The sequence below is a fragment of the Ammospiza caudacuta genome, chromosome 6 (genome assembly GCF_027887145.1).
Source record: "Ammospiza caudacuta isolate bAmmCau1 chromosome 6, bAmmCau1.pri, whole genome shotgun sequence".
In the NCBI taxonomy this organism is placed as follows: Eukaryota; Metazoa; Chordata; class Aves; order Passeriformes; family Passerellidae; genus Ammospiza; species Ammospiza caudacuta.
Genome location: NC_080598.1, coordinates 61,430,866 through 61,457,840, shown reverse-complemented (window position 1 = coordinate 61,457,840; position 26,975 = coordinate 61,430,866). Strand labels below are relative to the sequence as shown.

Below are 26,975 nucleotides of genomic sequence, written 5' to 3'. Positions count from 1 at the left end.
TTCTTTGAACTTCTTCCATTTCATTTTTTTTAAAAACATCCCATCGAATTCTGAGGGAATTATTCTGCTTCAAATATTTATAAGTGGTAAGAAAAGCCCCAGGCCATTGTTATTGGTCGTGGGACTTGGAACCTGATTTCAAAACTGTGGTTTGCATATGAAGAAAGTTATGAATAATGTAAAAATTATCTATGGATAATTAGTGGAAAAGCTTCCAGAGCTGAAGTGGCACAATTTAGTGCAGGTCTGTGTTTACCTGTTTTTACCTCTGCATTTATCTGTACTGTAGCACAAGGAATTTGGGCACGGTCCAGTTGTGTCTGAGCTGAAAATGTGTGACCAGGAGATGGCAGTAGTCAATTTTCTTTGAGAGGGGAAAAAAAAAAAAAGAGAAAAAAAGGATGATTTATATACCAGGATAATTGAAATCTCATTCGAAGTATACATATTTAATAAGCCAATAAAAATCTCAAGGATTAGAGAATGGAAACAACTGTCTGTCACTTTTAACCAGAATGTCTCCTCTCTCTAAGCTTCACCACAGAGACCTTAATCAGGCCAAAAGTTGAGGGTAAAAATTAATAAGAAGCATTTGAAAGAAAAAGGAAAGCTTGCAACATGATAAGTGTACGTGGGTTTAAGTAAATACAACATTTTAAAATGAAGCACATCTGTTAGTGTAAGTTCAAAGCACCTTGTTTATAAAAGCTTCATGTCAGATGGTTGCCTTCCCTGGGATAGAAGGAACAGGGAATGCCTGGAAATGGAGAAGCATTCTGGAGGCAGGAGCATTTATTTAGGTGCTTTTTCAGAGTTTAAAGGGTAAGTGATTGGCTCGGTATTAGAGGTTAGGAAATCCAGAGCCCTGAGATTAAGTGTGAATTCACAGTGTTGGGAGAAAAGGAAAATTGTTTTGGGCTTCAAGCTGGATGTTGAAAAGCCATTTTGATATAATTGATAAGTACATGACAAGATTTGATTCATCTTTTGGTGGCCATAAACACATATATACACATTAGAGCTTTCTTTTGTTGTTTAAAAATTTCTGTGGTCTGCAGTGAACATGTGTTTTTACTGAAAGAAACATGATTGATGGCTTCTAATGAAAGTTGAATTTTAGGACTGCTACAATATCATGCCTGAAAGGGTAAAAGTCTCCTGAAAAGTTACAACTGAAAATCAAGGCTGGATGTATTATTAATTGAAATGTGTGCCTTCTCTAGACACAGTGGAGACAGTGGTTTGAAAACACAGAGTTGTTCTACATAATATACATGCATATATATTTTTGGCTTTATAATACCCTTTAATCTTTGTGCCATTCTTTCATATATCTTCATGAATTTAATAGGAGAGTAATTGTTGTGGTTGGTGAATGCTCATATTTCCAGGATTTAAGCATTTTCAGGCTTACATTAAAAGGATTCAGAATTTTTAAAATTAAAATGAAAGAACAGGTGGCAATGCTGGAGTGCAGAGCAATTTTAAACTTTAATATGAGCAGCTCAGAGGTAGCTGTATCTTCACTTAATTATTTTCCTACAGCACAGACTCTCAAAATGTGACCTAGAGAGCACAACTTGTTGCTAGTAATTCCTTTTTATCTCCAGCTAGTGAATTATGTTCAGGCAGTGTAAATACATGGGAAAGGAATATTGGGACACTGAGCAATTGGCTTTGTTGCCACAGAGAAATTGCACAACTGCTTGTGGGAGGAGATGATCTGTGCAATAAATGAATAAGATGACAAGAAGCCCTTAAAACAATCTGTATAAAAAACAAAAATTCCATAGTCCTTGCTGAGTATTGAAGATGGGTTGCTTCTGTGTTAACATTGACATTAGGCTGCATTGAAAGCTGTAATGCTGAAAATATGGCTATAACTAAATACTTCTTTGTCTTTCTTCTGCAGCCAGGAATTGCTCTGAGTTAGGTTTTGGGTTATTTTTTCTTCAAACTGTTGTGGAGTGAGGCAAATGTGTAACAGATGCTTCAAGGAAGGAAGAAGATTAGGATAAGGCTAAAGGTCTTTCTTTTTTTCTTAGAACTGGAACTGTTTTGGTCAAACTCAATGACTATTCTACTGAAAGCTTACTTTTCCCTCAATATCCTGCTGTTTCTTTTTTTGGCCTGAATTTCACTGAAGGCTTTTGCTAAAGATTCTCCACAGCAGCCTGGATGTAGCAGCCAGTGAAGCAAAGCAGAGCTCTCCTTGCACAGAGCAGGGAGAACAGCCACAACCTGAGAGGCTGAAATAGTTTGTGCAGCCTGTGCTGCTCCTTGAATTTGCCTCATTTCTGAGAAGATCTTGGAAACTGGAGGAATGAAATCACTTGGTTGTAATTAAGGCATTTTTCAGGCAAGTGTTTCATGTAAGTTTTTTTCAGGGTTTCTTCAGAATTGTCACAGACTCACAGCGTGATGTGGGGTGTAAAGGACCTCAAGGATCATGTAGTTCCACCCCGTGCCATGGGCAGGGACACTTCCACCACACCAGGTTGCTCCAGCCTGGCCTTGAACTCTTCCAGGGATATTTCTGATCTATTTTTCCTCTGGTTTTCCTCTCCAGTTACCTCTCTGTGCTATCAGGTAGCTCATTGACATCACTCACTTAATGTATTTTACATTTGGGCAAGTCAGGAAAGGCAGGGCTGCATTTCCCACAGAGGCTCTGGCTTTTCTGTAAGTAGTCATTGCCTTTTAGGTGCTCCAAGTGGTTTAGAATGCCAGTTCTCAGGGAGGTTTTGTTCATTCTGCATGTGTCCATAGGAGCTGCACAATAGCCCATGCAGTAGAAAACATGTATGTTAGTGATAAAGTGTGCATTCTGAATAATATCCCACATAAAATCCTCAGTATCCACACATGAGAGTTTCTACTGTGAACTCCTCTAAGTAAATATTTAGTTGTGTTATAATACATTTGGAACAGGAGCTTTTAATTCCTTGGCTTTTGTAAATATTATTTATCTATTAACAAGTGTCATTTATATCTGTGGCTGTTTCTTTTCCCACTGAGTTAATTCAGTTATTTTTCAGACAAAATGTTTAACCAGAAGTTGGATTTTCATAGCTTAAGGCAAAATCTTGTGTGAATTTGTCACTGTGGATGATGATGTTCTGCTGCTTCAGCTTTGAGTCATGAGGAACCAAACAGCAGCAATTGCTGGAATTTCATGGGACTGTGCACTCCTTTGTAGCCATTCCCAAAAATCCTTCCAGGGAAATGCTCCTCTGGTCTCACACAGTTGTCATTTTTTCCCCTCACCTACTTGCCCTAAAGGTGTGAAGAATTGCAACTACAAGCAGGTGAAGCACAGCTGTAGTTTGATTTTTGGATTCCTAGAATGCAATTTGATTTTTTGAGGCACCTAAATGAATTGAAATGGAGAATTTAAAAAACGAAGAGAACACAGTTTATACTTGAAGAAAACTGCACCAGCAGTGCCACATTGCCCTGCAGTCTGAGGCCTTGCTGCTGAGGGCTGTGCTCAGGGAGGAGGATTCTCCACACCATGCATTGCCCATCTTTCCCTCCTTGGCAATTTCCTTCAGCTTCTACAAAGCTGAGAGTTTGTTCTTCTGTTCCTGCAGCCTTCAGTGTCCCAGCTCTCCCTGCTGCAGTGGCATTGCTGTGACATTGTGCTGAGGCTTTTGCCCTGTGCAAAGGCAGGAAATTTCCCTTTTCCCCTTCTCTTGGTGCCTGTGAGGTGGTGCTTTACACCCATCATGAAACCTTCACAGCTTTTCTGTATCCTGTATTCTGTGTCCATCATGAAATCTGCTTTTCTGTGTCCTCACACCTCCCTCCTCCATCCCACCCTGTTGGGTGTGTGTCTGGGTGATCTCTGGAGGGAACTATTTTGAAATTTTCATACAGTAAAAAATAATAAATCCTCCCTTTTGAGAAGATCTTTGTGTTTAAATACATTTATTTTGCTGAATTTCAGGGTGTGTTCCTGTACCAAGCCCCTGCTCTGGTCTGAACACAGCAGCAGGGATTTTCAGTGAAATTCCAGCACCAGATGGGATTTTTTGTACAGAGAGGGAAAGAAAAACTTCTTCAAAGTGATGTTATCACTACTGAAAGCATTACTTCCTATGGAGACTGTCAAATATTTAGATTTTTTTGCTTGTCTTTATCCAGATTTTCTGAGGCTCAAAAGTAAATATTGCAAAAACTCATTTGATTCCCTCTTTAAGCCTGGATTTTAAAGGTGATCTAAAGATGAAAGATTCTAGGTGATCTAATCCAGTGACCTGTGGCATCCCTCTAAGTGTGTTTTATAGATCACAAGTTAAACTTCTGTTAAATTGCTATTTCAGTCATATATGAGGGACTGTAATGTGAAAATATTGAGGTTCCAGTCTCGTTTTCATGCAGGTAAGCTGAAAATTGTTGGCACTGCTGCTCAAAGCACCCAATGGACATTTGGAGTTTGAACTTTTTCATGGAACCATGGAATCATAGCCAGGTCTGGATTGGAAAGGACCTTAAAGCTCATCCAGGTCTGTCCCTGCCATGGCAGGGACACCTTCCACCATCCCAGGCTGCTCCAAGCCCCCTCTTTGGACAATTCCAGGGATGTGGCAGCCACAGCTCCTCTGGGAAATCTGTGCCATATAATAAAAATAATTTCATCCCAATATCTAAGTTAAATCTCCCCTCCTTCAGCTTAAGGCCATTCACCCTTTTCCTATCACCTTTTTTATCCTCTTTTTACCTCAAAATATCGTGTAGCCCCCAGTCCAGGTGCCTGCTGACCTGCCTACATCACATCAGCCAGACACCAGAAGGTTCAGAGGATCTTCTGTTCTGTAGTATATATTAAAAATCTAAAGGATTTCACATCCAAATTAATTGGAATTTATTTAAAAAAAAAAAAAAAGATTCATAATTGCATTTACTTTTCAAACACTTTGATAACCTGGAACCAAAGCAGCACGGTTCTATCACTGCAATTCTCTGTATTTTCCCTTTTTTTCCCCATCTTTTTGCCACTTAGGGTGGGGCTTTTTACAATTGTTTAATTGTTTGGGGGGGGGGTTTATATTTTATTTCATTTCAGAGTTTCTGGCAGCTTGTTTCTCTAGTGGCCAGGCATATCCTAGGCAGAATTCTCCTTAAAGAAAGGGTTTCTCTTGTTGCTGCATATCCACTCTTTAGGGTTGGAATGTACCAGCTGAAAGCTCTAAATTGCAATTTCCATTTGGCAGCCTACCTTTGATCTCTCACCAGTTCCAGTTTTAGTTGTATAAATCCATCTCTTGTCAGCCTGTCTGGGGGTGAAGCTCCAATGTGAGGCTTTTCCTTTTGTCAGAGCCTCTCATGGTGGTGGTGAATCAGCTGGAGTTGCAAACAGGGGATGGAATTGATAACAACTATTAAATACAAGTCTCTGATCTCCTGGACACTAGCACACTCCTCCCCAGCCTGTGGAAATGGTTATGCCAGGACAGCTTTTCTCACAGCCTGTCTAGGATTTGTAAACATGCTGGGATCTGACTGAGGCAGCTTTGTATTGAGGATTATGATTTGTATGCACTTTTACAAACTTACAGTAATTGCTGTTGCCTTCATTGTAAAGAGCAAAAAATAAACACACACAATAAACCCCTTTAATGGGCACTGATCCCACTGGCACTGATCTTGAGCAACTCTGAATAAAAGCAGATGGTGGCAGGCTGGCTGGGCTGACCTGCTTTCCCCTTTCATGCAAACATTGCTTATATAAATGGGGGACACACACAAAAAATTAATGGGCTTGGGCAAGCCACCTAAGGACAGAGACTCCCCATGTATTTAATGCTTACATCAGCCCCAGGGCTGCTTCCAGTTAGTTCTTCTCTGGAGGGAGAAGTTTCTCACAAATTAGTGGTTCCACAGCTCTGAGCCCATGGTTTAACAAGAAAGAACTGATGTGCAGCTAGAAAGTAAGCATGTTTAGCTGTTCTGTGGCCTGTGTGTTGTGGTGGGTCTGCAAGAGAATCAGAACAGTCTCTCCTGAACCTGTTGCTCATTTGTGGACAAATAATTGAGTTTGAAGTCCCTTTGCAAATCATCTGCTGTCATAATGTTGTGAAGAGGCATTTGATTTTTGTTGTGGTCTTGTACTAGTTTAATTCACGTGCCTATTTGTTAGCAGTGATGTTAAAAGAATGTGAATTGGGATTCCTGGTTGTTCTGCAGGATGTGCCTCAGTGTGTCACTGCAACAAGATGTGACCAGAGCACCTCTGCTGTGGAGACAGGCTGGGAGAGCTGGGATTGTTCAGCCTGGAGAGGAGAAGGCTCCAGGGACACCTCACTGTGCCTTCCAGTACCTTAAAGGGCTCCTAAAAAGAGGGAGATGGACTTTTTATACAGATAGAGAGTGACAAGACATGGGGCAATGGTTTTAAACTTGAAAGAATTAGGTGTAGATTTGACATGAAAAATAAATTTTTTGCTGTGAGGGTGGTGAGGCCCTGGCACAGGGTGCCACAGAAGCTGTGGCTGCCCCATCCCTGGAAGTGTTCCAGGCCAGCTTGGATGGGGTTTGGAGCAACCTGGGATGGTGGAAGGTGTCCCTGCCCATGGCAGGGGTTGGAACTGGGTGATCTTTAAAGTCCCTTCCAACCCAAACCATTTTGTGATTCCATAATTCAGAGCATTCCCTTTCCAGCAGGGCACTTGGAGTTACTGCATCCAGAATTCTGCTGCAGCTTCTCACCCAGATTCCAGCCTACAAAGGCAGATTTGTGAATAAGATCCATTTCCACTTCTCAGTCACTCTCTGTGTACAGCCTGATGCACCCAAACCAGCCAAGCTGAGTCAGGAACCATTCCAGGTCTCGGGCAGACCTGCTGCTGGCTGCCTTGGCACACACACCACAGGATCTCCTAGGATGACCATCCTTACTTGGATTAACAGTCATTTAAGCAGGTCTCTTATCTCCCTTTTTTATTTTTATAAAAGGCATCAGTATCAGAGCAGGAAGTCTTGATGGTTTTGTGTGCTGGCAAGACATTGCCTGGATACTGTTTGGTGACAGGTGAAGACAAGGAGTATTACAAACACATATATCAACTTGGAGAAACATTTCTAGCACTGTGATAGGAAAAATGCAGGCTTTATGTCTTCAGCATGTGCTGAGTTGGTTACATTTTTCTGCTTGGTGGGGAAGGCAGATGTTGCCTTTTATAATTCAGTGGCTGGTGCAGCACAACAGAAGGAGCAGCTTCTGCTCTCCCCACTGTGCTGGCTTTGCTGAGCCCTGGGCAGAGGCAGCTGGACTCCCTTCAGCTTTACCTGTTAAATTGCTCTCAATTCAGCTTTTTGAGCACTGCCTAAAAGCTGGAAAGAGCCAGCTGTTGGTGTGGGGGACGGGTAGGAGAGACATCCCTGGGACATGAGTGTGTATGAGGTGAGCGATGAATAACTCACAAATTCTGACTGGCTGCCCCCAGACCTCTTCTACAAAGCAGACAGAAGCTTTCATTCTCAGACAATAAACTTCTTTTTCTTTTTTAATGCTTTGTAAATTTTTGGCACTGCTAAGGAGAGGCAAGGCATGGCTGCAAAGTTATGGTGAGAACCAAGGTGGCCAATAAAGATGGATATTTAGACAATTTGTGTTCACAATCAAATAATATTTTTGAAATTCTACTGCTTATTAGATTGTGAAAGGCTTGATTACAGGCAGTTTTCATGCTTGTGGCCAGTGTTGTTTCTAGATATTTTATTTCTTGTTTTTCTACATGCTTTGGGAGTAAACAGACCTTCAAATTCATGCACCAAAGAGAAGCCAGGTTTGTCCAGCTCCACCTTCTCAATACAGTGCTACAAAGGCTGCTTAGAATTAAATATAAATACAGGGTTCCCAAGCCCACAGGATTAATTTCTTAAGAATAGGAGCCCATGAAATTTTCAAATAAGGCAACAGCATGGAGTAAATGTTATCTAGGATATCTTCCAAATGAAGAACACTGTGTAAATACTGGTAATGCTCCTCTTTGATAACATGCTGATTTTGAGAAATGCAGGCTGCCAAAGTAGCATTCTTGGTAAAAAATGGGGTAAGGGCTGGTGAGTGAAGATTAAAGTTGTCATGCATGACCTGTTGCTCAGTGCTCATGGGGCTGTGTTTTGTAACTCTGTGGAATAACATTTCCTAACATAAAGCTGGAGTGAAACCCTCTTCATCTTCCATGCAACTGATTCTGTAAGTGAAGTACAGCAAATCCTCATCTCTGAAATACCATTTGCAAATGTGCTTTTTGTGACTGCCTTTGCAAGGAACAGTAGTAAATGATGGAGATGGGTTTAACTTTGTCTGTGGACTACTGTGCTCTGGTTTTTATCACAGTGCTGTCATTGAGAGGAGAAAAAAAACACCCTGCACCTAGAAAAACTTAATTTAAATTTAGAACCTTTGTATGTTCTGTCGTTCTGCTCTAATCTAAAACTTCTGTTTAGCTTTTAAAGAAAGAAGAGCTGGTTTTGAGCACAGTTCTAAACAACCTGAGTGAAAGTTGTTGAGTGTGGCACAAAATATGGAGCAGGTCTGTGAAATTCATTTTTCCCCCAGTGCTTTGGCTGCAGGGAAGTAACTGTGTCTCTTTGTGTACAGCATGACTTTGCCTTCCAGTTAACTCTTTCTTTTTTTAATGTCATACAGGCATGTATTTTTAATACAAATTAATAAATCATCAACCAGATGTGAACAATGAAAACGGATCTCACCTTTTCTAGGTCTGGTAGAGTTGTGTTCATATTTTGCCTCAAAATTAGCCAATCAAGGTGGTTTAGACTTATTGGGTTATCTGCTGCTCTCCATCCTACCTCAGATTGTTAAAGTAATAATCTCAGGGTTGCATATGACCTTATTTTAGGCACTGTGCATATTGCAAGAGTTAGGCAGAGCTGTGTTTGTTTAAAGACAGTAAAACAGCTGCAGAGTCTGTCCTTGTCAGGCCATTGTATCTTCAGGAGAAATAAAAAGAACGGAATTTGTTGCAAATTGCCTAATTTCTGACTTTTTTCTTTTAGCGTGTTTTTATTATCCTGAAACCATAATTACTGATCTTGAGAAAATTGTTTAATTTACTTAACAGCTGCCACTGTGCCCTGTTACGTAAATCAGAGTTATAAATGGGAAATATTTACAAGTTGGAGTTACAGTGGAAATGCACGAGTGACTTCTCAGAAGCACACATTGCTTTTTTCAGTAATTGGACCCTGTCCTAGACCAAGCCAGGCAGGGAGATTACACAGGGAATGCTTGTTGCTGAAGATGAAGCTTCCTTCCTGATTAAAAAGAAGAAAAAAAAAAAAAATAAAGAGAAAGGGGGGAGCAGTTTCCTGTTGGAATCCTCACTTTGAGGGAGCCAGGGCAGCCATGCCTCCCCCTGCTCCAGCTGCCCTTTATGTGCAGGAGCTCTCTGACAAACCATGTCCAAAACCCTTTTTATAACAGCAATTGGGGTTTGCCTCTGCAGGCAGACCTGGGGTTTAAAGAGCTTTTTGCTCCCCTCTCATCTGCTTTTAATGCAGGACTACCAGTGCCAGTATCTCTGAGGTTTTAAGGCTTGATAAATAAAGGCTGTTCTGTTCCTAAACTTCAGCATTTTCTGGTAACGACCTAACACAGGGACTCAACCCAAAATTTCAGCTGCACGTAGAAAATGTGGTCTGACCTCAATATATATGATGTGAAAAATGAATAATAGCAGCACTGCAGGCAAAGTCTTCTCTTGCTATGATGTGACAGCCCAACCCTGCTGCAGAGGGTTCAAGAATTTGGCTGCACTTTTGGAAATGAGCCCTGTGGTTCTGCTGGGGAGATGTTTTAGCTCAGAGAGAGCACAGCACACAATCGCTTTGTTGGCTCTGTGCTTATGGCAGGACACTGAAGTAAAACCTGTTTTTTCTACCTGTAATATGTGGTGGTTTGGGGTTTTTTGGCCTTTTTTTGAAGTGAAGCCATGCTCAAAGGCTGGGGAGCCACAGCAGCTGAAGGCTAGAACCACTTAAGGGGATGATTAGGGCCTCTGAATCTCTGATTCATTAATTCAGAGAGGGATTTTTCACTTTCTTAAAAGACAAAATCTCTCTCTCATTCCAGAGTCAGCCTGTTAAAGGAGAGCCATACATTCAGAGTGGGCTTAGATTAGAAATTAGGGAAAAAAATCTTCACTCTGAGACAAAATCTCTCTCTCATTCCAGAGTCAGCCTGTTAAATGAGAGCCATACATTCAGAGTGGGTTCAGATTAGAAATTAGGAAAAAAAACCTTCACTCTGAGAGTGCTGAGGCCCTGGAGCAGGGTGCCCAGAGCAGCTGTGGCTGCTCCATCCCTGGCAGTGCCCAAGGCCAGCCTGGATGGGGCTTGGAGCAACCTGGGATAGTGGAAGGTGTCCCTGCCCATGGCAGGGGCTTGGAACAAGATTTTTTTTAGGTTTCTTCCACCCCAAACCATTCTGTGATTTCATGATGTGTGGGACACTGATTTCACAAGGTATCCAGGACATCTCCATGTCCAGGTCCTTGCTTGGGTCTCCAGGTTTGGTTTCCTTGGTGCCATCCAAGCTCTCAGACTCGTGTGGAGCTCCACGGTGCAGGGTCTGCCACGGGGAATAGTCTGAAGCTCATGAAAAGAAAGTTCAGATGTTTTCAGTCTGAGAGTAAAATTGCAGAAGGCCCTTAGAGGTCTGAGTTATTGTGCAATCTCTGTAAGTAATTTGTAATCAAAATACCTTTGCACATGTCACTTTCATATTTCCTGTAATAAAACAGCAAGAGCAATTAAGATTTTGGACCATAATCTTCTACAAGCTTCTAAAAATGAGTGGGCTGGGGATTTTTTGAGTTATGGCTGAAATAGGCAGTTTTTAAATTTTTGATTGCTTAAAAAAAGATTTGGTAATAGCTATTTTAATAGATTTTTTTTTAACTGTAGCCTGACAAAACTCTTATGTGGCAACATAATTGACCTGAAGTTTGCTTAAAAAAACCTAAGTAAGAAACCAGAAGAACTCTTCACAAAACTGGAGGACATCTGTACTCTGGTAACCCAGCATGTGACCTATTGGGCTTTATGCATTTCAAATCAAAAAGAATCAGTAAATATATTGCCATATGCATGTAAATATGTCTAATAACCCTCTGTGTATCTGTAATGTTGTTCTGCCACGGTTCAGAAAGTTGTCTGTGGTCTTGGCATTCCTCAGGAAACATTAGATTAATAGAGCTGCCTTTGTCATAGATTTTTTTTTCTTGTTTAAGTAGGTGTGTGAAGGCTGGTGCTACATAAATGAATTACACGGAAGACTTTGGAGGAAGAAGGGGCTTGTAAACGAGACTGAAATTAATGAATATGAGAATTAGAAATCAAAACTTTATGTTTAGTCTGAGGAGAAACAATTCCTTAAACCCTAACCACATGGCTGTTTCTTGTTTGCATCAGCTCTGGTTGACTGTTATTGTCTTCTGTTAATTCTCTGGGGCAGTGGCCTGACTTTGTTGAATGAGCCAATTGTTTTCCTTTGTGTTGCCCATGAAGCGAGTCCCCATCTGGTTTGTATCAGACTGTTTTCACAGCCAACAACTGCTGCCTTTTCTATATCCTGACACTTAAGGGCCCCATGCTATCAAAGCATTGCTGTGATAGCCTGTCTGGCTGGGCCCATACAGCTGTGCCTTGCAGCTTGAAGCCATTACCCAAGTAATGGTAACTTAGAACTTGAACTGGCTCTTATTCCCATTGGTGTCGTGTGTACAGTGAACAGAATGCATTTTTGTTGAACCCAGTGTTCCACCAAAAAAAAAAAAAAATTTTTTTATTTTATTTTTTTTCCTCGTTTGAGTTTATGCAATTGGTTCCTTTTTATTTTCCAGCAGCTTCTTGTATCTACAGGCAGTTTTGTGTTCTTCTGAAATTAATGAACACAAGAAAAGCAGTACTTAGTTAAGGCACTGTTGTTATTACTTTTATGGCACATTAAAGCTCAATAAGTGAAAATTAAACAAGCAAATGATTCTTAATGAGGATTTTTTCTTATCAGACTTTAGAATAGGTTTCCAGGAAACTTTCTGTGCATAATGAATGTAGGTTGTGTGAATAAAGCTGCACCTTGGATACTGCACTACTCACTTTCCAAGTAGCTCTCTAAAAATCTGCATTAACCTGTTTACTTCTCATCTGAAGGAACAGGGAATGATTGGAAAACCTGTAATAGTAGAGTTAAAACTGCATTGCAGTTTGCATTGCAGAATTAGTGAGAGAAGCTCCAGGCATGATCCAGACCCTTTCCAGGCTTTCACCAACGTAGGAGACAGTCCTCTTGCAAGAGATTTTGCAACACGTGGCTTCTCTGCCTCCAAGATTTAAAAAAACCCCAATATTGCATTAATAACAGTGACACTTACATGTTGTGTTTAAAGAGAGATGATCTTTAAGCCTTTGTTCTCTCCTGCTCTTGTGTAGGCAGCATAATGCTCAGTGACAGAGTAATGACAAGGGAAAACATATTCCCCAACTTGGAGATGTATTGAATTTTAAGTATATTCCAGATTCAGTTCTTCCCTGATATTTAAGAGGCAGAAAGAAAGAAAATAATGGATCATGTTTCTTAAAATCCTGGTCTTATTGTAGCATGTGAGGGAAATTGCCAGAAAACAGATTGCTTTATCTGATACTTGCAGAGAAAGTATTGCTGAACCTGGGAGTGTGTTGTGTGTATAATGTGAGTGAATTTGCTTCAGGTGACATATTGGGAGCCATTAAATTCCATGAGGCACACAGGATAAGGCTTCCTTTGCCATTGTGCTTTTCCTGCTGGCACACACTGGGTGTCATCGTGTCTCATCAGGATTGTGCTGAAAAATTGAGTCTGTGCCATTGTCAGGTGTGGGGAGGGCTTGCAAAAGCCACTTTGCTGAGGAGCTTTGTGTAATTGCTGTTCCTGTAACAGCTCCTGAATTCAGGTGTGTGCTCTGGAATGATGCACAGTGTCTGTGCCCTGCACCTCAGAGGACTTTCACAGCCTCACTGGTTGGATAATTCCAAGTTGTGTCCATCATCAGGCAGAGCCCAACTCTGCTCCCACACCTGCAGACTGGATTTCCATGCACGATCCTTTGCAGTGCAGATCTCCCTGTATTTTGGCCATGCATCATTAAACCTAGAGAACTGATAAATGATAAATTATTTTCCCTCAGGTGCCAACAAGCTCTGTTAATCCTGCTCATGGCCTCTTGGTTTCTCTGGGTCCGGATTGAAGGCACTTGAGACAGTAATTCATGTTTGGGCTCAGGTGTTTATTATTTCTTATCAGTAAAACAGTCTCACTACTGTGAGTTCAGCAGCAAGGCACAAAATGGCCAAGAATTTCTTGTTACAAGGTCTTTTAAAGCTAAACTATCCAATGAAGAGCTGACACCTAGATTATTTTCTCTTTTAACCCAATAACTGATCCCAAAGAGCCCCCAGTGGGGACTTTCCTGCCCAATTACAAAATGCCACCCAAACCCAAGAAGAAGGAGGAAGAAGAAGCATGAAGAAGAAAAGAAACCCAGGACAACACCCTGTGCCCTCCATCTTGCTTCCATCCACAACATACTAAAAATCCCAAAACCTCAATTTCTCACCAAGTGATACCTACACCACTCTCTATAATCCATTTCACACTTCTGTGGATTCTAGTTTATCTTGAAGTCTGGGAAACTTTCTCCATGAATGAGAGTCCCAGAGCAGACAGAGAAATATTCCCTGGGTTTCCACAATGGCCCAAAGCACTGAGGGATGATCTGGGTGCTCACCAGGTTTGGCACCAACACCTTGAGCTGGGAAAAGTCAGAGCTGCAGAACTTCCTGAAGGCAATTGGTGCAGCCAGCACCCCAAATTTCAATTTTTGAGTGTGTGGCTGCAGCTTCAGAGGCAAAGAGCACCTCCCAAATGAGAACCTGATGGAAAAGGTTCTGTTCAAGGTCCTGCCTGACAGCAGCTCCAAGGGTTGTGCAGAGCAGCTCCTGACAAGAGCTGTTGGTTTCTCTGGTGCTGCTGGGAGCTGCCTGCAGTTCCCCCTGTGTTTTGTTGTTTTGTGCCACTTAGCACAGATGGAGGGGGATGATATTAAAATCACTGATGTGTCTAAGAGAGAGTAGAGAAGGTGCTGCACTGTGCTTAATGTGCAACATTAATGTAGAGAAATACATTTCTGCAGCTCATTTATTCTACTGCTTTAGAGCTCAGATTCACCCAAGTATTGCAAAGGAATTTTGGTTTTACTCTTTCCCATGTTACAAGCCAAGGGGTTTTTTTTTGTTTTGTTTTGGTTTGGGTTGGGTTTTTTTGTTTGTTTGATTTGTTGTTACTATTGTTGTTGTTGTTTTTGGGAGGTTTTTTTTGGTTTGGTGGGGTCTTTTTGGGTTTTTGGGGTATTTTTGTTTTGTTTTGTTGGGTTTGGGGGGGTTGTTGTAGGGTTTTTTTGTTGTTTTGGGGTTTTTTTTTTTGTTTTGTTTTTTATAAAGAGGAATGCTTATCTGTACTGCACAAAGTTTATTCATTTTAGATTTCAACAAACTTTAAAATAGCACAAGATAAAATCATATATTTACTCCCAGACCTTTCCAAGTTTCTGGTCACAGGATTGTGAAGGCAGAGTTACTTGTCATCACACTGAGGGCTCATTTCAAGAGCAGGTCAAAATGGGGTCTGGTCACAGGCAGGACCAGAGGAAATGGTCTCAAGTTGCACCAAGGGAGGTTTAGGTCGGATATTAAGAAAAATTTCTGCACTGAAAGGGTGGCCAGACATTGGAACAGGCTGCCCTGGGAGGGTTGGAATCACCATCCTGAAAATGTTGAAAAAAATGTGTTGGATGTGGGACCATGGTTTAGGGGTGAACATGGTGGTGAGGGTTAACGGTTGGACTTGATGATATTTGAAGTGTTTTCTAACCTGAATTATTTTATGCTTCTGTAACAGTGAGCTCCCAGATCTTCCAGTAAAGACATTTAGTGTTTTCCTTGTTTGAACATGTGCTCATTTATTCAGTCCTCTTTCTGAGCTAACAGAAAAGTTGTTTGCCTCTCTAAGCTTCCTAGAAATGCTTATTCCTACCCGTTTTCAAAGGTCGTTGATATCCACAAATGGTAAAACCTGTAGTGGCCACCCTCTGCTGCTAAACCAAAGGCTGGAAAAAATGTATTTTTTATAAGTTTGTTTGTCCATGTGCTAGAAATGTGCATGGAGATGTTCTGGAATTTATTAGACTGACCATTGGAAAATGCAAACTCTATAGGGCTGGCTTTTGTTCTGTCTTGTTTTGTTTTGTTTTTGGGGAAAATGCTCATAATTTTCTTTTGAAAAGGTGTAATTACAAAAATTTTGGGTAATTGTGCTGTAGGTAGAAGCATTTTGAATATACCAGATCCTGGTAATGGTAGTACAGTAAAGGGAGTCTTGGCAAACTGTTTCCAGACGGGGAATCCCATGACTTTGTTAGTGAAAATCATCAAAATAAATCACAGGATCATGTGAATATTTAAGTATTCAGAGTCATGTGAATATTTAAGTATTCAGAGTAGAGACATAAAGCTAGTTTGCTTGTGGTTGTCTAGAAAAACACTTTTTATTTGAAGTTCTTTACACTGAGTATACCTTATTTAATTTTTTATTATAAGAATGAATTTAGTGGCTGCATTATATGTGAGGAGTGACTTGAAATGAGAAAATTCTGCCCTGCAGCACTTCCCTTCAAAGTTTTCTCTTTTCTTTTTGATACCCATTCCCCGACTTTCAGTCAAATCTGGGTGCAGATTGCAGCCATTGGATAAAACCTCTTGTCTGTTTGAGGGAGAGCTCATTGAGGTCTCTCACTGAACTTCTTAGTGGTGAAAAGTGACTTGTGACTTCTTACAGGGGTTCACTGAAACTTGTCCTCTGAGGATTTTTTTGGATATTTGGTGTCTGGAATCTGGCAGGGCTGGAATTGTCCAGTTCTATCCCTTTTTCATGGGCAGGGACATCTTCCTCTATCCCCCCAAAATCCAAGCTGGCCTTGGGCACTTCAGAGGATGGAGCATCCACAGCCTCACAGGGACCCCCCACCTGCATTTCAGCTCTGAACTGGGAAGATTTTAATTAATTTTCAGATCTTAATTGATGGTGAAACATCACTTGACTTTGGTCGCTCAACTTTAATTATTCGTGTAAAAATATTTTTAAATTGTTGTTCAATAAAAGGAGGCCATGTAACCTCTAAGAATTAAAAAGATGCTTTGATTTTTATTTCTTTTCCTTGCCACTCCCCAAGAAGGCTGTGAATGCTGCTATGTGTGGCACTGTGGCACGATGCAGATAAGCTGGAGGCAGTATTGCTGCAATTAATATCATTAAGACATGAGGTCTCAGTGGAGCCAGTGCTACTGCTGGCTTTGCACTGACATCCCAAGGGAATTCAGCAGAACTTTATCTTAGAATTAAGTGTGAATTCCCATAATTGATCATTCAAGTTCCTTTTTTTTTTTTTTGTTTGTTGCTTTATTTTGTTTCAGATACAGGCATTAAAATGTATGGACCCCCAAACATGAATAACAGAGCCCAATATATTCTAGAAATATGCTTTTGAAATCACCTTTCTGTCCACTTGCTGGTTAAATTTTGCATAATTTTTTTTTAAAAAATTGTATATAGGTGATATTTAGTTTTACTGAATAAGTAAAATATTAATTACACCATTAGATCTGCAGATTTTTAATTAGCACTTGTCAGATTCTCCTGATTCCCCCAGCTGTTTACCTAGGTTATCTCTTGTGGATTTAGGGATTACTCCTCCCTCCTCCCTTGCACAAGATACACATTTTTCCTGGTGGTTTTTCAAAGACTCTGGACCAGTAAGGAACCAACTCCTTCTCTTTTTCTTATTTTAAAATAAAAGTTGCAGCTTTTATTTATGCTAAGTTTTCCTCAGGAAAATTGGTTGCAGCCTAGAGAGAGCAGTGCTTAAATGTTAAATTATTTGTTTTGGGCCAATTGCACATCCAAAAATCACAGCCATCTGTATGGAAAAATCAAATTCACTTTTAATATTTCTTCTTAGTACTAATAATTACTGTAGTTATTTGGAAAGATCATTACACATGTTTTGGAAGGGATTTGGTGGGAAACAGCAGCAAAAGATGTGGCCAGGGAACAAATTTGTTAAGCAGTGAGTGGTTCTGCAGAGGAAAAGATACCAGATCTAAAGGAGCAGAGGAGATTTTAGGCACCAAAAGGAAATATTTATTTAGTAAACTCTGCAATCTTGTTTCTAGATGTTTTTGGAGCTGCTTTCTGTCTGCCCTTCCCTGCTGGTCTCTGTGTTAGGACTTTGAAAAATCTGGTTTTAGTTTATGTAATGTATTTCTAGTTTTTGTTCTGTTTAGTGTTGCTGTTGGTGGGAATATAGAGTGTTTTGGAAAAACCACTGAACCTTGAACTCCAACTTGAGAGGAGAAGGAGAAAACCGTTTTCAAATATTCTGCTTTGAAATATTTGTTAGCTGCTGAGCCTGGCCCCACCCTCCTTTACTGGCTGGGGATCTGCATTTATTTTCTTTTTGGAAATATTTATAGCTGGGCTATACATTGGGGGTTACACAAACAAACAGCAAAAGCACAGTGTGTGTGTATACACGTGTTTATTTTCTGTGTGCTTGTGTGCAGGGTTTCTGTAAGTACATGACACCAAGGGGAAGGTGGACTTTGCCAAGTTTAGGTCAGAACTTGAACTGAACTCACATTATATAGTTTTCTGTCTCCACTGGTGTCTGTGGCCCACTTATGGGAGTTTATGAGTTGGCTGCAGCCTTTGAGAATGAAACCATGTTTTTTCAGCTCCAGCAGTAGACTCGTGCTTTTAAATCCAGACATTTTTGGCTCAGTTCCCCCAGATGTCTGTCCATTTCTGTAAAACAGCTCAAGTGTTTTAATTGTAAATGTACCCCTTGCATGGAGCTCAGCCCTAGAAATCTGGCCTTGTTTTGCCTCGAGTCTTTTCTGTTTGTCATGGAACAGCCAAGTTGGGGCAGTGTGGGTTGGGGTTAAAAAAGAGCTACAGGCTTTTGCAGGACATCTTGTTCTTGTTTTCTGTGTTTCTGTCCCACTGGAAGGCAGAGCTCTCACCTGCTGCCAGGTGAATGTTTGGCAAAGCATTCACACAGCAGGAAGAGAGCCCCTGCCCTAAAAAGCACATTTTGGCAGAGCTGAAAAAGCACAACTTCTCCACAGCAACCTAAACAAGCCCATGGATTCGAGGTGACAAAAGCAAGAAAAGCTTCCTCTGGAGGAGGAACTCTCATTTCTAATAAATGGAGAATAATTTGCCCAAAATTTTGGATTATTTGAGTACAGAAATGAGAGTTCCTCCTCCAGAGGAAGCTTTTCTTGCTTTTGTCACCTCGAATCCATGGGCTTGTTTAGGTTATTGTGGAGAAGTTGTGCTTTTTCAGCTCTGCCAAAATGTGCTTTTTAGGGCAGGGGCTCTCTTCCTGCTGTGTGAATGCTTTGCCAAACATTCACCTGGCAGCAGGTGAGAGCTCTGCCTTCCAGTGGGACAGAAACACAGAAAACAAGAACAAGATGTCCTGCAAAAGCCTGCAGCTCTTTTTTAACCCCAACCCACACTGCCCCAACTTGGCTGTTCCATGACAAACAGATTGTATTCATTAGTTCTATAACCTATCCACTTTCAACTTTATAAGCCATTGAATACAGAAACATTCAATAGCCAGTGTGCACAATGCAGCTAAATGTGACTGAACTGGAAATGCTGAATATCATTATAGTTTAGTAGCATGACTGACATTGCAGTGCAATTTCTTTTTTCAGCTCAGCCTTCAGAATCACTTACATCAAAATATGGATGTTTCTTACCCAAGAATTTGTTAGCCCAGCAAGCCTGGAATAATTTTGATTTTGCCAGAAATGCCACTTCTTGGGTTGCTGTGCTTGGTAACTCACCTGTACCATTATGTATGAAAGTGAGTGAATTTCAGTGTGGTACCACACAAACCCATGGAGACATGGCCTGGACACATATTGGTGCAAAATGGAATTCACAGGTTTGCTTACAGGTAAAAGGAGACCTTCAAGAGCATCCAGTTCCACCCCTGCCATGGGCAGGGAACTCCCACTGTCCCAGGTTGCTCCAAGCTGTCCTATCCTCCAGATAGGAGAAAAGAGAGGAACAGATAAGAGAGGAGAATTGAGATGTAAATAAGAGAGGCTGCCAGGCTGAGAGCTGGGGATGTTCAGCCTGGAGAAGACTCCAGGGAGACCTTAAAGGCCCTGCCAGTGTTTAAAGGGGCTCCAGGAGAGCTGGGGAGGGACTTTGGACAAGGGATGGAGTGACAGGACAAGGGGAATGGATTCAAACTGACGGAGGGCAGGGTTAGGTGAGATCTTAGAAAAAAATTCTTCCCTGTGAAGCTCTGGCACAGGTTGTCCAGAGAAGCTGTGGCTGCCTCATCCATGCAAATGTTCCAGGCCAGGCTGAATGGAGCTTGGAGCAACCTGGGATAGTGGAAGGTTCCCTGCCCATGGCAGGGGTGGAACTGGATTATCTTGAAGGTCCCTTCCAACCCAAACCATTCTGTGGCTCTATAAAATGTTCCCACTGCCAACGGTTACCTTTGAGCCTGTAGACATTTGTTCTTCTACTTTGCTTTAGAACTTCTTTACTTCTCTAAAGAACTTCTGACAACTCTCTTTCCCTTCTAATGGTCTTTGCAACTGTATGCCAGATGTAAATCTTTTTATGTAGGGAAAAAGCAAAATGGGGGAATGACAGGAGAAAAAAAAAAAGGCACCTTCAGTGAAGATTTTAAGATGCTGAGTTGGATCTGCAGGTGCTGTGCTATCCCAGTGCTCAGAGCATTTGAGCTAATGCCATCTGGAGGAAGTTATTTGTTGGTACAGGACAGTGTTTGAAACTTTGAAGTCAGGAATAAACAAAGAAAAAGCAGCTGGAATCTGGCAGAAGAAGAAACAAGTCATTCCTATCAGCCCCTGCTATTAAAGGAATGAGAGCACAGCACTGGAGTTGTTTTTACAGTCTTGGGAGTTTATTCTTGCTCTTGAAGAGAGCTGCTTCAGTTGGGGAATAGAGGGAAGATTGTTTTGAAATTTTAGGAAGCAATAGGTAGGTAATTACAGTAATTATGGTTCTGGTTTTGTACTGAAAAATAACCTGGGTCCTGATCCTTCAAACCCTCCCTATTTATTGTATTGATGGGGAGAGGTGATTTACAAGAGCATGGACTGACAGGGCAAGGGAGAATGGCTTCAAAATGAAAGAGAATAAGTTTAGATTAGATACTGGAAAAGAATTCTGGACTGTGAGGGTGGTGGGACCCTGGCACAGGGTGCCCAGAGATGCTGTGGCTGCCCCTGGATCCCTGGGAGTGCTCCAGGCCAGGTGGGACATTGAGGTTTGGAGCAGCCTGGGATGGTGGAAGGTGTCCCTGCCGTGGCAGGGGTTGGAGCTGGATGTTCCTTAAGGTCCCTTCCAACCCAAACCATTTTGTGATTCCATGATTCCAATTTCACTTACAAGATATGGCTCTCTTCCATCCCCAGACAGGTTTAAAATAGTTTTATTTCATATTTGGACACCCAGTCAGAGGAGTTAAAGCACATGGTTTTCATTTGGCTTAGAAGTCAGACTTGTTTAGTCTTTTTATTTTGCCAAATAGAAAAATTCAAAAAGAAAGATTTTAAACATTTTTCTTTGTTCTTACTGTTGCTATATGGTGTGAGTAACCAAACTTCCTTCAGTGTGGTTTATTCCTTTTTCCTTTGGCACACATTCATGACACCCTTTGTATGTGGCGTATTCTGAGTGTGACAGTACCTCTTAGAGAAAAACTCCCTTCACAGGTCACTGGATGGTTGACACACCATTAATTTTTATGCTTCTGTTAAACAAAGGTCTGGAAATTAAATACTGTACATGAATTTGTTAGAGAGTGCCAAGAACAGGAAAAATCTCTGATCTGAAATGTGACCTTTTCCATCAGCAGGTCACCAAGATGTTTTCAGTCACTGATGAGTTTCTACCAGCCAAGGACTCTCTTACCAAGAGTGTCAGTTTTCACAGCTCATAGGAATTTATTCTATTAGAATAATGAATTTGGAAAACTGGAGGTCACCTAAGGTCACATGCTCCATTTATTGGATTTTAACAAGGAAATTTTTATAAATACACCTAACTACATGATTACAAAATTGTACTGAGTACTCCCAGAGCCTCTAAAAAAGGTGGGGGGAGGGAAGCCATGAAGATTACCTGACTGCTTGCCCTTTTGTGCTTTGTAAAGGAAAAAAAAATCATTTCAATTTTTATGGTGTATCAAAAGATTTTAACCATTCTGGTAAGGAACTCAGTGTTAAAGAGGAAAGCATCTTAATATTGGTTATGAGCTGCTCTCTGATGAGGGGAAGACATAAAATGGAATATCACATTATTAAAGAAGGAGCAGAGCAGGGGCTATACAGGGATTTAAACCAGTCTGTCTCTGTTTGTGTCTTTATTCCCAAACCCCTCCCTGGATGTGTGTTTAAAGTGTTTTATGCACTGGGTGTGCACGAGGTTACACTCAGCAAAAGGTAATAATGAGAAAACACATGTGAGAGTAACTTGGTAGTTGTATTTTTGGGGCCAATGTAGAGTTTCAGGACCAGCAGCTTTCTATCCTGGGAAGTTACAGGCATGAAGCAGAATCTCCCATTTAGCTGAAATATGAGATCCACAGTTTTTTCACAGTTAAAATGCTGAAAATCCATGTTCTGTATTTTCTGTGTGAATGTAACAAAGTCAGAGACTTCAGGTTTCTGCCTTTAAAAAAGGGCAGTGTTGACTTTGGGTATTTTAAAATTAAAGATATTTTGATAGCTCAAGAACTGGTAAATTTTCTGTTGAGCAAGTAGATGGAATTACTATTTTTATTTTTTCTGTCTTTTAACACTTTATAACTATTGTAAAATTGGTCTGTAGTATATCTGTAAAATATATTAGAATATGTGTTAGAGGAATGCAGACTAATATGATACTTTCTTTTAGCACTCCCAGAATCAAAGACTTGAGAGGTTCTAACAGAGCCTTGGGAGAAGGGAATATTACTTTCTTTTTTCCTTTCATTTTTTCTTTTTTCCTTTTTTTCCCCCCTTTTTTAACAAACCTGAAAACAGCTGTTGAAACAATGACATCATGGAATGTGACATGACTGTGGAAATTATTAAGAAAGTCAAGCTTTGAAAGCATCAAACTACATCTAGGGTTGGAGAGGGGCTTTAGCAGAGGATGATTTGCCAGGTTTCCTTGGGCATTGCACAGTCAGGTCTTCTCTGTGTCATTTTCATGCCTGAGCAAACAAACCCAGCAGCCTTTTTGTATCACACAGACACAGCCACAGACTGCAATCCCAAAATCCCAGAATGGTTTGGGTTGGAAGGGACCTTAAAGCTCATCTCATTCCAACCCCCTGCCATGGCAGGGACACTTTCCACTATCCCAGGCTACTCCAAGCCCTGTCCAGCCTGGCCTGGAACAGTTCCAGGGATCCAGGAGCAGCCACAGCTTCTGTGGGCACCCTGTGCCAGGGCCTCACCACCCTCATAACCAACACCTTCTTCCCAATATCCCATCTAACTCTGCTCTTTGTTAGTTTAAATCCATTCCCCTTGTTCCATCACTCCACACCCTTGTGGAAAATCCCTTTCCAGCTCTCTTCCACTTAGGCACTGGAAGGCTGCTCTGAGATCTCCCCAAATCCTTCTCCTCTCCAGGTGATGTGCTGATTCCCTGAGAACACAGAAAATGCCCTTGTGCTCCTGCTGCCTTCCTGAATAGCAAGAGGCTGTGCTGGCCTGTCCTGCCTTTACTGTCTTGGGCCTCACTGATATTTGATTTCCCAGGCTGTTGGCTGCTGTTCCAGCAGGAAAACAACAGTGGAATTTTATTTTAGCAGTGGGGTTTTGTTTTAATTAGCCATTCGAAGCGTGCTTTGCTGCCAGTCAGGTGAATGCAGATGACTGCTTCAGTGACACAGTAGATAATTAACTGGGCTGAAAGAAAGCCTAACTTTTTTGTTTTATTGGGAAAACAGTGTTTTAATTACCTAGTCTATCACAGAGGAAGGGAGAATTGTTACAGCTTATTGGAATAAGAACAAGCTCCAAGACTTTGCTGTTGTACATGGACTCAGAAATGTTTGTTTTGCTTGTAGCTGCTGCACTTAAATGCCCCCAGGACAACTGAAATCTCAAAATGCTCTTGCTGCAGTTGAGTGCCAGTGCTATTTCCCCTGAGTTCCTTTATTCTTTGTTTCTACCCTGATCCATGACTTCCTTTCCCTGCTCCATGAATTGATTCATCTTTGGCTAAATACATTAATTTTTGCCCATGGCTTTTCCAATGCTGTGGAAAACACCAGAATCACCAGTATGCATATTTGCAATTATTCTGGGCCTGCTGAAGGTTATAGATGTGTGTGTGTGTGTGTGTGTGTGTGGTGGGTGTATGTAAATACAACCCAGTGTATTTATAGAACTCAGGTGCTTCCAATACTTAAAGGGCATCCAAAACTCTGGAAAGGGACTTTGTACAAGGGCATGGACTGACAGGACAAAGGGGAATGAAACTAACAGAGAGTAAGGTTAAATTGGAGATTAGGAAGAAATTCTTCCCTGTGAGGGTGGGCAGGCCCTGGCACAGAGAAGCTGTGGCTGCCCCTGGATCCCTGGAAGTGTCCAAGGCCAGGTTGGACAGGGCTTGGAGCAACCTGGGATGGTGGAAGGTGTCCCTGCCATGGCAGGGGTTTGGAATGAGATGGTCTGGAAGGTCCTTTAACCCAAACCCTTCTGTGATTCTGTTTGTGCACAGAAATCCATCCCTTTGTTACCTGGTAAGGAGAGTTCTGCTGGCTCTGAAGTGCCTCAGAACTGTGGGCAGCAGGGCTGTCTGTGTACCTGCATTCCCATGAAAAATGGAAAAATGGAGATGATTTGAGATGATTTCAGCAGAGTTCAGTCATTTGTCACAGACAGCAAATAATGACTTTAGTTTTCCTTTTCCTTTTTGTTTTTTTAGGAGATGCTGCCCCTCACCTGAATCCACATCATTCTGCAGCAGGGGTGTCAGTGCAGCTGCCTGGCATGAGCACAGAGAATGAAACTCAGAGTCTGAGCAGTGCATGTGGAGACTCAGATTCTTCAGGCACAGACACATTTTAAAGCTTAGGGCTGTTTCTGGCAGTCTCTGTCTGAAGATGTTGTCACTGGTACGTTTGTCTGTCTAGTGTGATAGTCTGGCTGTTCCATCAAAATAACAGTCTTTCAGCACTGCTTATTTTCTACTATTTTTTCTTACAATTTTGTTATTTTAAATGATTCTGTCTGTGAGTATATCAATTATTTTTAAGCAAATAAAATTCAGTTTTTTCCAGAATTGTTGTGACTTGAAGTCAATAAAGACCTTTTAAATATTTGTTATTATAGGAGAATGTGGAAGTGGTTGGTATTAAAATCCACTGCAGAAGTGTGTCTCACTTGTGGAAAACCTCTTGGCTCAATATCACATCAGTACTGTCAGAATGTTGAGCCACAGGGAAATATATTTGGAGCCAAAGTCTGCAAGAAAAATTTCTCTTTCTAGGTATCATCAGAGGTTGTTCGTCCTTAGAAGACCACTGTGACAAGCCAGTAATTCAAAACTGTGTGTGCAAAAGACCTCTAGAATTTGTATTATTATGAAGAATTTATTTTTTTAGACTTTCAAGAATTTTTCTGCATTTCATGTTTGTTTCCCTAAAGATTTTTTCCCATCTTGAAGCCTGTGAATGAGAGATTGTATAAGTAAGGCTGTTTCTTTTCACTTTTAATGTATATTTTTTTTCCCTTCTCATGAGACACAATTAATTCCTGCAGTCTCAGCCCTTCAGAATCATGAAAATCTCAGTTGGGAATGCCACAGTAATGGTGAACAGCAAGAGTGCATGGACACAGTGCCACTCTCCCAGGGACTGCTCCAACTTGTGGAGCCTCTGTCAGGAGGCTCCTGATAAAGGGGGTTGATCTGGGGGAAGGTGGGATCACCTGTCCCAAACAGCATCCAAGCAAAATGAAAAACAGGAATTCAGATGTGTTCCAGTAGAAAAAACTGGGAAAGAAGCTGTTTTCTAAGCAAGGCAAACAAAGCTTTGCTCTGTTCCTCATCACTTATGAGAGGCATTTAGTTGTTGCAGATACTCGTAACTGTGAGCAATTCCCTTTACTCTTATTTTCTGGAGCCTGCACTGATTTCCTCTCTCCTTAACAGAGAAATATCAGAAGTTCTTTTTGGCTTTATGTTGATCTCATTGACCACAAGGTTCAGTTAATTTGCTGCAGCATCTGCAAGGCTAAATGGAAAAGGAGAGAGAGCTTCAGCCTGCAAGGTCAGTGCCATCCCCAGGATCCAGCTTTCAAGGGTGTCTCTTAAGCACCTTGCAGAGTTGTGCTCTTGTCTGTGAGAGACACATAAATAGCAGATTTGGGTGGGGGTAAAAGAGTGTCACTTTAAGAAAAGGAAAATGCAGCATCACTTTAAAATGCAACCACTTAAAAAAAAAGGAAAAGCAAAAATGAAAATCACAGAACCATGGAATGGTTTAGATTGAAGGAACCTTAAAGACCATCCAGTTCCAACTCCCCTGCTATGGGCAGGGACACCTCCCACTATCCCAGGCTGCTCCAAGCCCCATCCAGGCTGGCCTTGGACACTTCCAGGGATGGGGCAGCCACAGCTGCTCTGGGCACCCTGTGCCAGGGCCTCAGCACCCTCACAGTCAAGTATTTATTCCTAAGATGCAGTCTATGGGATGGCATCTCTGGGAGCTGGCTTCCAGCACGTGATGCCACAACCCCTGGCACCAGCAGGGAGCTGCTTCCCAAAGTCCTGCTGCTGTGATGGGGATCTCCACAGCTCTGCTCATTGCTGCTCTCTGTGGAACTGCACTTAAATCCCACTATTGACCCAATCAATGCTTTCTATAAACAACAGCTTCTCTGGGAGGATGGGAATGTTCTTTTACTCTGCAGTAAAAGTTGCTACAACAAGTGATTTCACTCAAACAAGTGAGAGGATAAGGAAATGCAGTGGAGAGGGTGTCACAGACATGTTTAATGAAAAATCCTTTCCTTAGGATTTCTTCTCCTGAGAAGCTGAGAGGCCTCAGGAACAAAATGTAAACAATGATTATCTGCTGCTGTGGAATGCAACAGGTGCATCTGTGATTGGTCTCATGTGGATGTTTCTAATTAATGGCCAATCACAGTCAGCTGGCTCGGACTGTCTTGATCAGTCACAAGCCTTTGATATCATTCCTTCTCTATTCTCAGCTAGCCTTCTGATGAAATCCTTTCTTCTATTCTTTTAGTATAATTTTAATATAATATATATCCTAAAATAATAAATCAGCCTTCTGAAACGTGGAGTCAGATCCTCGTCTCTTCCCTCATCCTAAAACCCTTGTGAACACGGTCACAGAGAGAACAAGAACTTCTTAAACTTAAATCTTTCCTGCAAGAGCAATCCTTGCTGGAGCTGTGTTCCAGGGGCTCTATCAGTCCCTGCATGGCTCAGGGTATAATTCAGGTCTGATATATAATTCAGGTTCCCTTTGTTGCAGGTAAAGAGCAGCTGAGCTGTTCCTGTGCCCAGGGCTGCGAGGCTGGGTCAGGACTGTGCTCTGCTAAACAAAGTGCAGTAATGGAATTGAGAACATGCAGAGAGCTGTCAGATGAGGGATGGGGTTGGGATGGAGGCAGCAGAGGGATACACAGGCAAGGAGATTGTTTAGGAAAGGATGAGGCAGTCCAACCAGTGGGAGAGGCCAGCAGCTCATAATCCCAGGAAAATTATTGCATGGGGTTTTATTGTTTGCAATGCTGAGCATCTCACATTTTGTTCCAAT

The 26,975-nt window shown here is 41.5% G+C and overlaps 1 protein-coding gene across 1 annotated transcript in view; it reads left to right on the top strand.

Moving 5' to 3' along the window:
* KIAA0586 (KIAA0586 ortholog) overlaps positions 1–24,418 on the top strand; it is a 69,785-nt gene extending 45,367 nt beyond the window's left edge. The window contains exon 31 of the mRNA XM_058806694.1: positions 24,113–24,418. Coding sequence (XP_058662677.1) covers positions 24,113–24,255 — 143 coding nt within the window. The 3' untranslated portion in view covers positions 24,256–24,418. The remainder of the gene's footprint in view (positions 1–24,112) is intronic.
* The last annotated feature ends 2,557 nt before the right edge of the window (positions 24,419–26,975 follow it).